This window comes from Branchiostoma floridae, chromosome 2 (assembly GCF_000003815.2).
Source record: "Branchiostoma floridae strain S238N-H82 chromosome 2, Bfl_VNyyK, whole genome shotgun sequence".
Classification (NCBI taxonomy): domain Eukaryota; kingdom Metazoa; phylum Chordata; class Leptocardii; order Amphioxiformes; family Branchiostomatidae; genus Branchiostoma; species Branchiostoma floridae.
The window spans coordinates 30383345-30399465 of record NC_049980.1 but is presented as its reverse complement, the minus strand read 5'-3'; the positions used below and the strand labels follow the sequence as shown (position 1 = coordinate 30399465).

Below are 16121 nucleotides of genomic sequence, written 5' to 3'. Positions count from 1 at the left end.
CAGTTTGCTGAACGTTAGGTTAAATCGAAGCACGCGCAGAACTTTGTATGTTCTGTTATCGCAAGGTCGATAGAATATCACGCCACTTGGCGGCATGCGGGTCGACGATCGAAAACATTAGCTATAATCACCTATGGCCGTACTGCGACTATATGCTGACGTTCTTTTTCTGCGTCATCAAATATAAGGTCAAATGACATATGCACATTTCTCACTGACACATGACATACATAAATGCTCATGACGTGATTAAATGAGTCATTATAGTCTCTATCCGTACGAGTCCTGTATCTACATGTATATATAGCTTGTATAGCCAGCCTTCGGCGTAACATACCATACCAGCTTAATTACCTTGTACAATCATGCAGCATTACTGGCTGGTGACACACTATTAATGACAACTAGAAAGGCCGACATTTGCTTGGGTGCAAATACAGCATATTTCAGCCATACCCATTCCCACGCAACATTGGACTATTCCAAGTCACCCCTGCGCAAAAGTGCAATATTTAAACTGTAAGTTATCCCCAAAAGAGAACTAATATTGTGAATTGATTCCAGGTCAAAACAGAGCTTGCCCAATATGAACCGGGCCCATATGGAATAATATAATCTTCCACAGGAGCGCCTATGCATAACTGATTGGCTTTTAGAATTGCGGCAGCTCCTATTTTTCCGCGAGTGAAAAAAAACGCATCTTCCATTCAGAAGATTTTCATCATGAAATTACAAAAAAATATTCAACATGAAATCATTCAACAATTTCCACTTCGATAACTAGGTCTAAGTACCGTCATAATCTCCTTGTGATGTGGGTACATTTATTATTGCATTGAACTTTTTTTAAATCAAGTAGGGCATACGTTTTAATAATTGTCAAACAGGTGCAGGTGTTGTGTAGTAGGAGTGTGTTGTTGTTGTTTTTTTCAAGCTAAAAACTTCAATCTTCTTGTTTTGTATGAGCCATTACATAAACGGAGACGTCTCGAATTTTTACAAGAATTTTACCACCCTGTCGCTTCATTTCTTTTCTGAAAAATCCCAGGACCAACAAGTTAACTTGATTTGGCTTTATCTATATATTTCATTTTCCTTCGAATTCTTTGTTAAGTATATGCCCTGCATACCACTGTTAAATTGTTTTACTTTGTATGCAATCAGCTATCGGACGTAATCTTGTCTGAGTGTTGTAATTTCCTGCTCGTAGCGTGCGAGACCTGGAGGATAGGAGTTTCTACCTTGTTCGGGGGTTTCTTTTCGGAGGTCAGTGATGATACTCTGGTACTAAGAGTGTTTTATTGGGCTCAAACTCTGGCAGTTTAAAGTTACTTACAATTTGAATGTACAAAGTTTACGTCAAAAAAGAACAACAACAACACTAACGTTAGAAGTACCTACATTTGTTTGGGAAAAATACATGCATTCTCACCACTGTCAAACTTACGTATCAAAACTAAACGCAAACTGTCCAATTTTCCCGCGTTTTCTGCCAAGTAACATTTTCTTGATTGTCTCAACTAACCCCCAAAGTCAAATCTGCCAAAAATGATTGATAGTGCCATGCGGAATGTTGGTAAATTCATCGACACAGACTTGTATTCTGACGTTCAATGCACGCGTACCGTCCGCTACCGCTAAAATGACCCTGTCTGAACTCCAAATCCTCGCAAACTACAATTTCAAACCGGGCACAGGGTAACATATGGCCACTGTAAGGCTGTAATATGCATCTGTTTGTGTTTGTGGGATTGCAAGGCCCCGCTTATGAATATTAACTAGCATTCGCCTTTCTCGTCGCTGATTGGCTGGCGTCCATAAAGTAATTAACTCTCGCTCTCCCCAGACCGCTGGCACCTGGCACCTGTGGGCTCTGGGGTCACGGGAGTTCACGGGAGAAGGCCGAAAGAAAACCAATTTCCTCTCAGAAAAGTGCAGAAATTAATAATTTGAAATTGGTTCATGCCAAAAATTTTACTTGGATCATTTTACCAACTATCTAATGCCTATCTACACCAAATTTAAGGTCATTCCATTGTAATTCAATGGTACAGGGGGTCAAAATATACCGTTGTGGTCAAAACGTGACCATTAAACTTCAATAAAATCATTTTAGAGGCAGATATGAAAAAAATGAGAAAATAGCACCTCGGTATTGACCCACTCTACTCTTGTGCCAAATTTCAGGTCATTCGGTCCCGGAACGACGGAGATGATTCGATTTGAAGATTTGACAGGAGAAAGAAAGAAAGAAAGAAACATTACGAATACAATATATTTCACCATTCCATATATGGTATGGCTGAAATATAATGATGATGATGATCTTCACTTGCATGTTTCTGCCCATGTGGGCTAAATGCAGAAATTCGATTGTGTTACAAAGGGATAAGTACAATAACATGTGGTGTTACAAGTGTACAATTAGATAAACAATACATCTGGAGCTATTCTGTCAATAGTAATGGAAAGCGTCGATGAAGAGAAGACACCTATAACGTAAAGTTAATATTCTATTTACTTTATTTCACCACAAACTACGTTAAATGGGTTGAAATAACAAACGTCTGTTCACTTAAAGTCTTGACGAAAATCTAGGTTCTACCGGACCTATAGGAAAGGCCTAGATCTGGCCAGGGCCTAGAATTCATTGAGAAGATGGCTGATCTTTCCGGAGCAGCTGTTGATGATCCCTTCCTGAACGCACGCGTGTACCGTTACGTCTTATCTTATCTTCTTGAGAAAAGCAGCCCTCGGTGAGGCTGTAAAAGTGTGAAATCAGGTTGGCTCCTCCTTGACCTATCCCAACATGCGGACCGTTCTGCGCGTGGCTGTCCTTGTTTTAAGACAACTCAATGTGAAAATCAGACACCACAAGCCAGCTTTGAGAAGCTGTAAAAATAGTCTCCAACAGACCTACCGTGTTATGGATAGTAGAATTCAGTAAAATGGGAGGATTGATTGGCCATAAGTGTCAGTCTGTGGGTTAGAGTAACACTTCTCCTCCGAAGAGTCGATCGGTCAGACCCTATGGTTGCCAACTCAGGAAGCAAATATTTTCCTATGGAATAATAGGCTTGTATACATGTAGAGGACAGCATTATTATACGGTTGTGTGTGGATCTATAATGTGAGTTTGTACAGTAGAAGTTGTGAACTTTTTTTTCGAAAGCCATCATGAAGTTTCAATGTCAGTCAATGCAAGAAATAGTAGAGATTAATCAACATGGAATTGTTTAAACTTTCTCTTATAACCAAAGAACACGTCTTCATTCAAAGACAAGTCAATCTCTACAGCTTGATAAGATGACTTTTGGAGTGATGGCTGTCACGAAAGTAATCTTTGAATGTAATCCAGTTATAGAGATTGATTAGAAACATTCCTAATCTGGACCTCGAACCGTCAGAAACGTATCAAATAAAGATCACATCACGTTGCCTCATGCCTGGTAGGACGATGGTGAAACTTGTTGTCCAGTATTAAGTAGATAACTGGCAAAATTTAGTTTGCAAACCATATTTGCCTTGATAGTTTCCGTTTGTGTAACACAATGATAGAACTATGCAAAGATCCGGACCCCGTCAAAAGTAGGTCAGTGGTATGTATAAATACACGGTGCAGTCAGCACTAGAACTCGTCCACCGATCTTCACAAGACCTCTTTGACACTGTGTTCAGTACAAGCTGCAGAGGAGTCCAAGATGTTCCTGGCTGTGGTACTAGTGATGGGGCTGGTGTGCACGGCGCATGCCAAGACCTACGAGCGCTGTGAACTGGCGAGAGAGCTGGTGTCCCGCGGGCTGACTTCGCGATCCCAGGCCGGCGAATGTAAGTACTCATTCTCAACGCTAATCCTCAGGCTGGTCAATCAAACCATCTCTGCGTCAGCGCCTCCTGGCCATCGGGGAAACCCTGTGGAGGTCCTTCACATTTTTCTTCTTCTTCCTATTAGTTTCCCTTTGACAAAAGATGGCAAATACTGTCTAGTATACGTTTGCACCATAGTCTTTTGGGAGCAGACCGCAAATTATAGCCTCCTTTGCAGAGTGGGCAGAAACTGACTGAGAGGTTCTCTAATGTATACAACTACCTTAGAGAACCTAATTCCATGTTGAAAATTGCGAATCAGCGATCCTGCGAAAAGACAGAATCCAGCGATGAATCTAGAAATCTGCGAAGGCGGCTACGTATATATACACACATTGGAGGTATATTGTCACACTAGCCTTCGCTATATACGCCGGCAGTATGAAACAATATGTGGAAGCTCATCAACTGGACGTTGTACCCGCCGCCTCTGCGTGTCTGGTCCACAGCCTTCGTCAAGCATCGGTGATGGATATCTTGTAAAGGTCGCATGATTCTCTAGTTAGCTTCTGATCATAGCTTTCTCCACTTTAACTCTTCGTAGATCATGTGTACCTCTTAAGCTATGATTGAACGTAAATTTACTTTGAACTGACTAAAGAACATGCAATATGATTTACTATGCGGTTCATCTTACATTGCTCAGTGCTGGTCTATTTTTGTTTCAATCTATTGCCCTTCGAATTGATGACACACAGACATATGTTATGAGCGTGAGTGTGTGATCTTCCAAAAGAAATCAAAGAACTAACCGCACAGACAGTGCGACACCAATGATGACAATTGATGACGAATGAGTTGTGATGTTCCTACAGGGATCTGTCTGGTTCAGCACGAGAGTTCCTTCAGGACTGGAGCCAGAGGCGGCCCCAACTGGGACGGGTCCTACGATCACGGGCTGTTCCAGATCAACGATCACTACTGGTGCGACAACGGTGGACCACACAACGACTGTGGCGTCTCCTGCTCCAGTAAGCATTGCTAATGCAGCATAAAACATGCAAAGCATCAACAAAAAAAAAAAACTTGGAAGTTATAGACTGCAGTGAACGTTGTTCCGCTGTTTTGTCTAAAATCATCTTTTATGGTATTACAGTTGTCATCGGCTTTTATGAATGCTATTTAATATGTGAATTTATCTGGAAATGTGAATGCAATGTTGCGTACGCATGATGTTGATGAACCTTACAATTACAACAGTTACATCAAATCACATGTTATCGGTGAATTTACATAATATTTGCATCTTTGTAGTTAACCCATTTCTATTTCTACCTCCTCTCTAACCCAGACCTCCGTGACAACAACATCGCAGATGACGTCAGGTGTGCCAAGCTGATCTACCAGCGTCACGGCTTCTCTGCCTGGTGAGTTGATAACTTGGTTTTATTTCCTCTTGCCAACAATACACTTCAATTTAAAGTATAGTGAAGTATGCCAAACACCCCGCAGCCATTTGCTGAATTGCATGTTAGTCATTGTTTTAAGAATTGCTCCATTAGCAAATACATTTCATTACAAAAGATGAACACGACATATATATACATAGTGCTAACTATTCAACCACATAGTAATTCAAGATCTGGGTGACATTTTGTATAGAGCTTGTTTTGTAATGAAATGAATAAACGCACCGTATGTAGACCTGCAAGTCTGTGTTTGGCAACTGAATCCTGAAACATTGATGTTAATGTCCTCGACTCACTTAACACAGGTAAAAATGAGTATGTAGCTTTCGTTAGGGGCGTTAAGTAGCACGTTGATTGTCAGGATATGCAGCTTCTACTATTCAGTACAAACCTGATGTGTCACGCCATAAGACGGTTTGTAATTACTTGGTATGCAATACAACAAACAAACAAACAAACAAAAACAGAAATACATATGTTAGAGATTGCCATCAACATCGGCACTAACAAATAAACAAACTGTAACTCTCTTACAGGTACGGCTGGCAAAACAACTGCCAGGGCAGCACCTCCAGCTACGTCAGCGGCTGTTTCTAGAAACGTCACCATTGATGAGCAGACTGTCGTTGATATCAACACATCGCACCAACTCCACCACATGCCACTGCTATTTCCTCTGATTGTGATTCGGCAATGGATTGGAGTCACGTGAATAAAACATCAATCAAATATTTCTTGCGTGTCATTGGAGTTGGTATATCATAAGCGATATAGTGTCGTGGGTTAAGAACGTGCTAAATGAGCTACTTCCACTAACAACGAAAAGTCATTCAGTTTGCTCGATTGCATTATCTTCTCACATATGAAATGTGTACAACGCATAACGTGCTAAATGTGTAGTCATAGATGGAACATAGAAATGGTAAGGGATTTTGGATTGATCATAGGGTAGAATCTCCTACGTACAAATGTCACTGAAAAAGAATTACTTGATCAAAACATAGTGGTAAATGCTCAAATTTATTCAGCTTTCTTTGCAAGTCTCAAGAGAGTAAAGAGACGACGTCTTCAGGTCCTATTAAATAACAGTTCACCCCAGGGCCGCAAGACGAATTAACATCGTGCCTTTGCAAGACATGAATGGCAAAGATCAAAATGGGTCATGAGTGAGATATATATGAAAACTTCTTTTATGTAATTTCATGATCCAGTAGAGTTTGGCATCCCAAGGCGTTCTAAACTGGTTCGACTGGTAGGGGTAGACATATTTAACTCCCCTTAGTTGACCACATTCAACTGACACCACATATATCTTAAATGTGAGTAAAATGTTTGAGAAACTATTTATTTTTCTTTGAGGGAGGAATTCGAGTGATCACGTTAGCCATACGCTGTTCGATGCTAGATGCGATGCTATAAAGACATCCGAGTGAAAAGGGGGAGTCAATTTTATCTCCAAGCAAATCCTACGGCAGCATGAGATAATCATAAGTAATAGCTCCGTGTCACAGGAATTGGAGATTGAAATTAACAAACAAACAAACCTGCATAGTTCTAGCCTACACATCCGAAGCAGCTGCTGCTGATCCCACGCTAGCTGAGAAACACGTGTTCATAGATGTTTGTCTTAGCTTGCGAAGGGAAGAACTCGGCAACACATAAAGATGTCACTCAGTGGTATAGCGTGACCTGCTGCTTGACCTAACTCAAGGTACAGCCCTTCTGCGCGTGGCTGACCTTGCTCACTTGTCTTGCTGAGCCCGTATATTTATACACGGGATGCACAAATATAATGCCTGTATGTGGGCCCAGTATCTTAACGGGTTTGGGGCATTTCTAACTTAATGCGGCAGAGCAAAATTGGGGAAGTAAATTTTACTGTACTGAAATGGAATAATTTGCCAGATTAAGGGGGTTCAATTGGTTAAAAAAATCCTCAGTAGGACAAGGGTTAAGGCTACCCAAGGTAAACCGAGAAGAACCTGTAAAGAGAACTGTAGCATTGCGCCTATGTTGAAATCTACGTGCCAATGTACGATTGAAATGTTGACATTATTTTACTTCGGAAAGTCATCACGAGAATCATATGCCAAAATTGTAAACATGTCCGAGAATATTCAGCTTGGTGAAAGAAATGTTTTTATTAGAGTGTTTTTGTCTCCCAGTGGCTGATGAGTCCCTTTGGTCAGCTTTACTCCTTCACCAGCTTTGACACTATCTTATGCCAATGGTAAATCTGACTGGAGATTACCGTTAAAATACGTGACTTTAAAACTATAAATGTGACAGCTATAGGTATTACGTATGATAATGACCTTGAGGTCACCTTTTATTGGCCAACCAAATTTGCCTTCATAGTTTCCGTTTGTTCGGTACAATAATAGAACTGTGCAAAGATCCGGACCGCGGTCAAATGAAGGTCGCTGGTACGTATAAATACATGGCGCTGTCACCACTAGAACTCGTCCACCGATCTTCAAGACTAGCTCAGACACACTGTGTTCAGTACAGACTCCAAGATGTTCCTGGCTGTGGTACTAGTGATGGGGCTGGTGTGCACGGCGCATGCCAAGACCTACGAGCGCTGTGAACTGGCCAACGAGCTTGTGTCTCGCGGTCTGACTTCCCGATCTCAGGCCGGCGAATGTAAGTACCCAGTTTCAAAATTATTCTACAGTAACTAGAGACTACCTCTCTGCCACGTTGCTACCTGACAACTTAGGTCATCTACAGAGGTCCTTTAGATCAGTTTTCCCCTCGACTCAAGCGATTTCTGTCCTTAGTCACTCCAGCGTTTCGTCATTGTTATCTAGAAAAGCCTACACACCAGACGTATCCCACCGTTTCATGCCTTCCGACGACCCAGAACGACGATGTGAGGAAGCTCAGCTAAAACCTAGCTATTCACAGTCTCTGAATAAGCTTGTCCATAGCCTCTGTCATATGTGTGTTTCTTATAACAAGAGCTAGTTGACCCACTTTTTTTCAGTTCCTGATGATCATAATGAATTGCTGTCCTTTAGCTCTTTGGCTACTCAATGTAGTAATTTGTACTCAATTGTACTACAAAATTTCAATATTTTGAAAATAAAACCACCGTTTATCGACTAGATATTCCGGAATACCCTGCTTTTAGATGGAACGAATATAGGTTGCCTTGCGGATAAAGGTGAAGTATCCTTACATGAAGTACTAGTGTGATGTCTCCGCAATGTTAAAAAAGGGGAGGGGAGGGGTGATAACTGCACAGACAGTGCAACACAATGATGACAATTGATGAAGAACGAGTTGTGATGTTCCCACAGGGATCTGTCTGGTTCAGCACGAGAGTTCATTCAGGACTGGAGCCAGAGGCGGCCCCAACTGGGACGGATCCTACGACCACGGGCTGTTCCAGATCAACGATCACTACTGGTGCGACAACGGTGGACCACACAATGACTGTGGCGTCTCCTGCTCCAGTAAGTATACAACATGTTAATTATCTGAACATCACAATACAGTGGTAACTGTAGAAAGAAGTGGATGCCGTTCCTGCATTGGCTTTCAGCTTTATGGTATTCCGGAGCTTCATCGAGTGCATAGCTACTAGTACATAGTATATAGAAATTTGAAAATATAATCATGCTTTATATGAGAATTTGATTTTATATGAATGCTATGTTACGTGTTGTGGAAAAAGAAGGTTGGGCTACGTCTTCCAATACCATGCCATATGCATAGGCACAGTTAATAACAACCCCCTGCCCCTACGGCCTCAGGTTATGAGGCTACCTTTTACCTTATGTTACGTATATAATACTGCCCAACATATAAAATGCTAAGTCCTATCCCGTGTGTTAGCACTGGTCCCTATTTTTAATGACCACTTTGTCTCCTCTCTAACCCAGACCTCCGTGACAACAACATCGCTGATGACGTCAGGTGTGCCAAGCTGATCTACCAGCGTCATGGATTCTCTGCCTGGTGAGTTTACATTTCTGTTGTAGCAGTAAGGAGTAAATTTTACTCTTTTCATTAATCTATACCGTGTTCATTATTTGATTAGGATACTTAGTACCACTGAAGCTTTTGTCTACTATAGGTAGATTTTTTTCTTTCATTTAGTAAAAGGTTACCTTGACTAATGTGGGGCAAGAATTCATCATGGAAAGGAAAGATTTGTGGAAGGTCAGAGCTATAAAGTACTGCATTGACTCTGGGAATGTGTATTATTGCGGCCTCCTACATGGTAGGTTGGGGGAAAAGCCATTGTTTCGAATGCCAACGGAATTTCAGCAAAAAGACAACGGAATTTCAGCAAAAAGATAGAGTAGAATGGGTATGTGTGTGCTTCAGATGCGCATCATCACTAATTGGCATGTATGTCAGCTAATGGGCAGTTTTGTATGTCAGCTATTGGACTAATAAAGCATCCAAGTCATCACACAAGGCAGACAAAGAAATTAACACACTCTAACTCTCTTACAGGTATGGCTGGCAAAACAACTGCCAGGGCAGCACCTCCAGCTACGTCAGCGGCTGCTGGTAGATACCTCACCATTGATGAGCAGACTGTCGTTGATATCAACACATTGCATCAACTCCACCAGGCGCCACTGCAATTTCTCCCAATTGTGTTAAGATTCGGCACTGGGTTGGAGTCTCACGAATAAAACATCAAATGAATCTAATGTCTCTTGCGTGCCTGTTGAATCATTATTTCGTCAGGCATACATGTATATATTTTTCAAAGAAAATGCTGAACATGCTGCTTCCATCACTAACGAACTGTGATCTGCACGATAAGCTTTTGCCCAATGAGATGTATGGAACACCTAACGCACCCTAAAAATAACGTGTATCTGAATAAAAGATGTGCAGTTCTGGCCATTACCATTGCCCCGTGGTGTACCTCGCTAAGTCAAAATAGAACGCATGATCCACCACCATAGTATAAACCAATAGACGTTGAGCATATTCCTACCTTTTCTTACTGTTCATTTGAAAAAAAAAACCTCTCAGTTTACAATCTTTTCTGATTTTTAATCGAAGTTAAATGCAATAAAATAATACAATTCACTAATCTTTCACCATTAATTACGCTTAAGATGACATACAACATGGCATTTGGTTAATGAAAAGTTAATGTTCCCAATGAACGAATCTACATCTGTGTGTAAAAGTAAAAAAAAAAAAAAATTCATTCTATGACAAAGGGTCTTTGGAGAGGAAAGCACAATCGTTATAATTATCATTAGTGCCTTAAACACTACTCCATATAAACCTCCATCGGCACGCTCTCTGGGGCGTTTCCTCTCTGCGCTCCTCGTGAGTAGCTCTCCTCATTGGACTCGACTAGATTGGACGATGACTTTCCTGCTGAAGTCTTGGTTGTGCGAGCATCGTCCACAAAACAGGCACAACACCTTAATGTAGAGAGAGCATGGTTTTATAAATGTGCAGACCACAATGAACTAAATCAATCATTACTTAGCAGGCTGAAGGATTGAGATTTTTCAGAAAAAAAAACTACAAATATATAATGTTAAGCTTTTACTAGAAAATGTTTGAATTTTTTTGTCAAATGAAAATATTTCCTTCATAACAGTATTGACGACGACATCTATGACACATAATGTCTATGACATATAATGTGAGTAACGCCCCTTGGATTTGTCACCCGACTCGACAGTCGTTCATTCAGTGAAACAGAGTTTTACATCAAATGCCTCTCCACCACCCCTTCTATACCTTGTATAAAGCAAAAAAAAAGAGAAAAAAAAAGGAAAGAAAGAAAGACAAAAAGAATGGGAAAGAAATTCAAGTTAAAACAACAAAAGACATCTCAAAAGAGGCAACCTAAAACTTTCCTACTCACTTGAAACACAGGTTCTGGACTTCCTTCTGCCGTAGAGTATGGAAGATAAAGATGAAGAATCCTTGCAGGGAGTTGAAGATGCAGAATAAGTAGGAAAAGACGATCCTTCCGTCACTGGAACACAATAGCAGTGATTTGATGAAAACTTTCGTTTAGTTAGCAATACTTAACATCAATACAAGCAGGTAGGTAATAAACCAAATGAACCATTCCAAAACGATACCAAAGCTCACATTAAGATATTTCATACGCATGCAGTGCATGTTATTATTTCCTTCTTGGCATAATGTGAAACTTTCAACTTATACACTTGAATTTCCATTATTATTATTACATTATCAACCTTTTACAAAAGCAATGAAATTACATCCAATCTTGCTGCGTTATCGTTCCATATTTGTACATTGTTTTGTTTTGAATAATTCAAAAGAAAGAAATTGAACGTGTCATCATCTTCTGGAAATCATAGTAGGCTATTCAAGTTGGTATACTATGAGAAGTAAATTTTAGATCCCTGACCTGATCATGAAGAACCCAAAGACCCAGGTGAGTCCGACCAGCACCATGACAGCGATGGCGATACGCAGGTTCTGTTTTGTCCCGCCGCTTTTGTGATCAACAACTCTCCCTGCAAAGGTAAAGGTTTGAGGAATAACTGGGGATTGGCATAGCCTCCACGATTGTGACTATATTGTTCGGTTGTTTTCATCATGTTCGAGTTCCGTAGTGATAATGTGCGAATCTGCGTTTGCGCGCGCGCGTGTGTGTGTGTGTGTGTGTGGGGGGGGGGGGGGTGTAATGATGTTTGCTATGTGGGTAGGTGTGAATGCGATGGTCGCGGTAGTTAGTAAGGAGGCAGAATCACTTGCCCAAACAATCCGTTGCACAAATCTGAAAAGTTTTGGGCATAGTCTTGTAAATCTTTTTGGCGTCGATTTTTGCATTGTATGTTGCTGTCTGCTTTCATTTGTATGGACGCACCACTGTACATCATTTCGTATGGTATTTTGAAATGAAATCATTGTATGTAAGACTGGAAAATTATTTTCATATCTGACCTTCGTTCCTCCCACAGACCAGTTTGCTAATAACCGTGATGTACACGATAGTGTTGAACAATAGAATCAGTCCGGCAGGCAGCAGGAACCCGAAGTACAACTGGTTACCCTGCAGCCAGCAACTACTCAGAGAGAACGAGGAGAGAAAATATCACTTCGTCACTGTACTTGGGTGGGTCCTTCATGCTAAGCTATCTCCCTTTAGATTTACCAAAGTATAGACACGTTTTTCCTCTCACTCACTCACTCACTCACTCACTCACTCACTCACTCACTCACTCACTCACTCACTCTCACTCACTCACACATTCACTCACAACTTGCTCACTCACAAGTTGCTCACACGCTCACTTGCTCACTCATTCTCTCTAACTCACTCACTCGCTCATTCACTCACTCACTCACTCACTCACTCACTCACACATTCACTCACAACTTGCTCACTCACAAGTTGCTCACACGCTCACTTGCTCACTCATTCTCTCTAACTCACTCACTCGCTCACTCACTCACTCACTCACTCACTCACTCACAAATTCACTCACAACTTGCTCACTCACAAGTTGCTCATACGCTCACTTGCTCACTCATTCTCTCTCACTCACTCACTCACTCGCTCACTCGCTCAGTCACTCACTCACTCACTCACTCAACATTTCCCTATCATTTCAGCAATTCAATGCTGACATGCTGTTTTTGTCTGTCAATATGGCAAAGCGACCACATCTTTGATTATAAAAGGAATTCTATCACATGATGGAGTATGATTGATGACTGACAGGGGGTAAAAGGCTGATATATGCATCACGGCTTACAATTCTGAGCTCCTGTAGGTCTCTTGCTCGTCAGGGTAGGTGTTGGGAATATCCACAGCCAATGTGACGATGACAATGACAAGGGGAAGACCTAAAATATATACAGACACAGTAAATACTTCGTTTCCCAATTCTTGATAATATTGATTAATTGTAAAGAATATGGGTATCCATTTTTGCTATTCTGAAAATCATTGAACCCAGGATTGTATATAAAGTGCAAGGTGACAGTATTCAACAGATAAGAAATCTCAAAAATGGTAATTACACTTGACATACAGAGCATAATTAAATCATGTATGATGATGGCAGTAATTTTTTCATCTTGTTCATCGTGTCGAATGCCATAATCAATACCAGTCCAGTATGTGGCAGTAACTTCTGACCAAAGCAACTGCTTCAAAATGAAACTCTTCTCACCCCACGCAAATATGGCTGCCTTGAGCATAAACCTGGAAACGTGAGCCCCCAAGACTATAACGAAGGCCAGGTACATGTTGAAGGCTTCCACGGCCATCCACATGAACACCGCCAGTAGGAAGTAGTGCAGCAGGAACGTCACCACCGTGCAGCCGACTGAGGAGCTGGTGGCGTCGATGCCGGCCAGGAAGATGACGAGAGTCACCAGCAAGGCGCTGCACAGGTTGGTCAGGATGTGCTGCGGTCTTGTCTGACGTAGTTCTCTGACAGTTCAACAATATCATTAAACACCGTACATACACTTTCCACACATTTTATGCATCATGTTCACACCAAAGTGAACGCCTCGGGCATGTGCGTACCAACGACAGTAACATGTTTATTGGATTATGAAAGACGTAACAGTGTTAGGAAAATTGATGAATAATAATCTGTTAGATACAGTACCTCCAATACAAAAAAAATGAGAAAATGGTAATACGTTAAGCACCATGACAAAATTGACATTAGTTTCAGAACCATGGGAGATCAGTTTCAGTGCCAAGGACATCTTAGAAAGAGTACACATTAAGGTGTTGGTTAAATTACTTACAATAAACATGAAAAGTTACGTAATAACTATAAAACACCCACTAAAACAAAGTGCTTTATGCTTTAGCAGTGAGTACCCAGATAACTTACTTAAATATCATGTAGGTGATGAGAGTAAGGATGAGACCTGTGATGGACAGAGCAATCCCAACCTTACTGATCACATCCAGGGCAAAGCTGTGCAGGTCTCCATAGATGTCCTGAAATAAAGCGTGATGATTTTCAGCTAACATGAAAATAATAAGCATCTTCCATCATGATTTGAACGAGATAAAAATATGCAAAAAAGGTTGCAGTGTGCAAAAAAAATGTAGTGTGCGCAGGGACCTTTAAAGGTGTAGTTGGCAAATAACTTCCATAATTCTTTGGTTTTCATCTTTTGCTAAAAGGAAAAAACAAATAAAATCAATACAGAGCTTTTACCAGGAGACATTATAACATGAAACCAAGCCATGCTGAGATATTCTAATTGAGAAACCTACCATCAAAACAGCGAAATTAGTAAGATGGTTGCACTCGCACACGACTCTGCCATTTTCCATCCCGACAAAGTCGCACCCCTCTGTTGACCAGGCACCAGCCCCTCCTTCAGCTTGAAAATTCCAGAATACACACCTGATGTTGTCCACTGTGCGGTTTGTACTGTTTTGAACCTGTGAAAAGATTACAAACGTTAACCAAAATGATAACCAGAATTGAATTGTAAAAAAAATTCTGAAACCCATAGACCTGTAATTTTCTTCAATAATCTACTTTCTTCTAAACTTCGTCTTTTGTTTAGAAATGTTTCATGGCCTATGTTAACATAGAATCAGGCATCTGTACTGAAAAACGCAAAATGAAACAAGAGTCGAAGGGCTATCACATATGTACACAGGTAGGACGGTTCAGCAACAGGCTATGCTGTAGGGTAGATGTTAACTAGAATTTTTGCCATGGGCAATGATGATAGATGTAGACGTCGGAGAGCACAAGTAAACACAATTATATTTTTTATTTAAATACGTAGATAATATCTGAAGACTTCTAAGATAAAAATCTCATTGACATATTTCCATGTACTTACGATAGGAAGGTATCTTGTCACTACTGGGTTTGATAGATTCTTGAACTCGAACCCAGTGACTCTGCTGGCAATGATCCTGCTGTTGACCCTGGTTTTAGATGAGGAAGATGCCGTCTGGTTGGACTGGAACAAGCGGCTATTCTGGTAGATGATGAAACTCAGACGAACCTCCTCGTCACTGGAATCTTGGGAAACACACAAAAATAGTTGTTTTGAAATGAAAAGCACTGTCTAAGACATACAGCACATAACTCATCATAAAACTAGAGTTCGGGGACCTCATACCTCCATGAAATATTTATTGCTTTTTTGTGGATGGTATGTATGTTTATAGTCGGTTGTATTTGAGAGTAAAAGTTATATATGTTATGGGAAAGAAGTGGTGTAATCATTTAAATATCACAAACGGGAACAAAATATAGGTGCGAATACCACAGACAGTAACCACTCATTTTCTAAGACAGGCATTATATTCTACATACTGGGATAAATCGCAACTGTATGCTTTGTCAATATGACATATGACAAATTCAATAATGAAATACAAGAAATACAATACAGGATACAAACACATCATCAACACAACCAAAAGGACATGAAATATCCGTCAACCAATACCTACATGTAGGATACGGGGACAAGTTGATGCCCGATATATAATAATGCAAGTACTTACCAACACAACATCAGCATAAGCCACGCGGAGCACAAAATCTAACAGCGCAAACGAAGTATAACACACCAGGTCCCCAAAGGCACAAGTGGCTAAATACAAAGTTATTTATCATATTCAAATTGTCCAGCATCGGGAAACAGTTGCCCAGCATCGGGAAACAGTTGCTTTAAGGAGTTAAATGTTACATTACCCTAACCAGTTGCTATACGCAACAACTTTTCAGATAAGGGATTACCTAACACATCCACATATTAGATATGTAATACATCCAATTACATACTAACGAAACGTCCGCGTAACGCAAGGCGCATCACAAAACATCTAACAACACAAACGAAATATAACATACTGTGTCCCCA

At 40.7% G+C, this 16121-nt stretch overlaps 4 protein-coding genes across 4 annotated transcripts in view; 3 read left to right on the top strand and 1 right to left on the bottom strand.

Annotated features, from left to right (window-relative positions):
- LOC118409729 (3-oxoacyl-[acyl-carrier-protein] reductase FabG-like) overlaps positions 1–16121 on the top strand; it is an 876245-nt gene that overhangs the window by 107637 nt on the left and 752487 nt on the right. The gene's annotated exons all lie outside the window — the stretch shown is intronic.
- Positions 3620–6007, top strand: LOC118409749 (lysozyme c-1-like). The gene is made up of 4 exons (XM_035811032.1): positions 3620–3828; positions 4683–4838; positions 5159–5234; positions 5813–6007. Exons 1-4 carry the CDS (start codon positions 3702–3704, stop codon positions 5871–5873), a joined length of 420 nt encoding a protein of 139 aa, XP_035666925.1. The 5' UTR covers positions 3620–3701; the 3' UTR covers positions 5874–6007.
- Positions 7733–9949, top strand: LOC118409750 (lysozyme c-1-like). The gene is made up of 4 exons (XM_035811033.1): positions 7733–7922; positions 8582–8737; positions 9167–9242; positions 9747–9949. Exons 1-4 carry the CDS (start codon positions 7796–7798, stop codon positions 9805–9807), a joined length of 420 nt encoding a protein of 139 aa, XP_035666926.1. The 5' UTR covers positions 7733–7795; the 3' UTR covers positions 9808–9949.
- Positions 13006–15332, bottom strand: LOC118409147 (adhesion G-protein coupled receptor G2-like). Its single transcript, XM_035810016.1, has 5 exons — positions 15087–15332; positions 14503–14673; positions 14111–14220; positions 13430–13692; positions 13006–13100 (listed from the first exon to the last, which is right to left on the bottom strand). The coding sequence occupies exons 2-5, from the start codon at positions 14560–14562 to the stop codon at positions 13006–13008; spliced, it is 528 nt and encodes a 175-aa protein (XP_035665909.1). The 5' UTR covers positions 14563–14673; positions 15087–15332.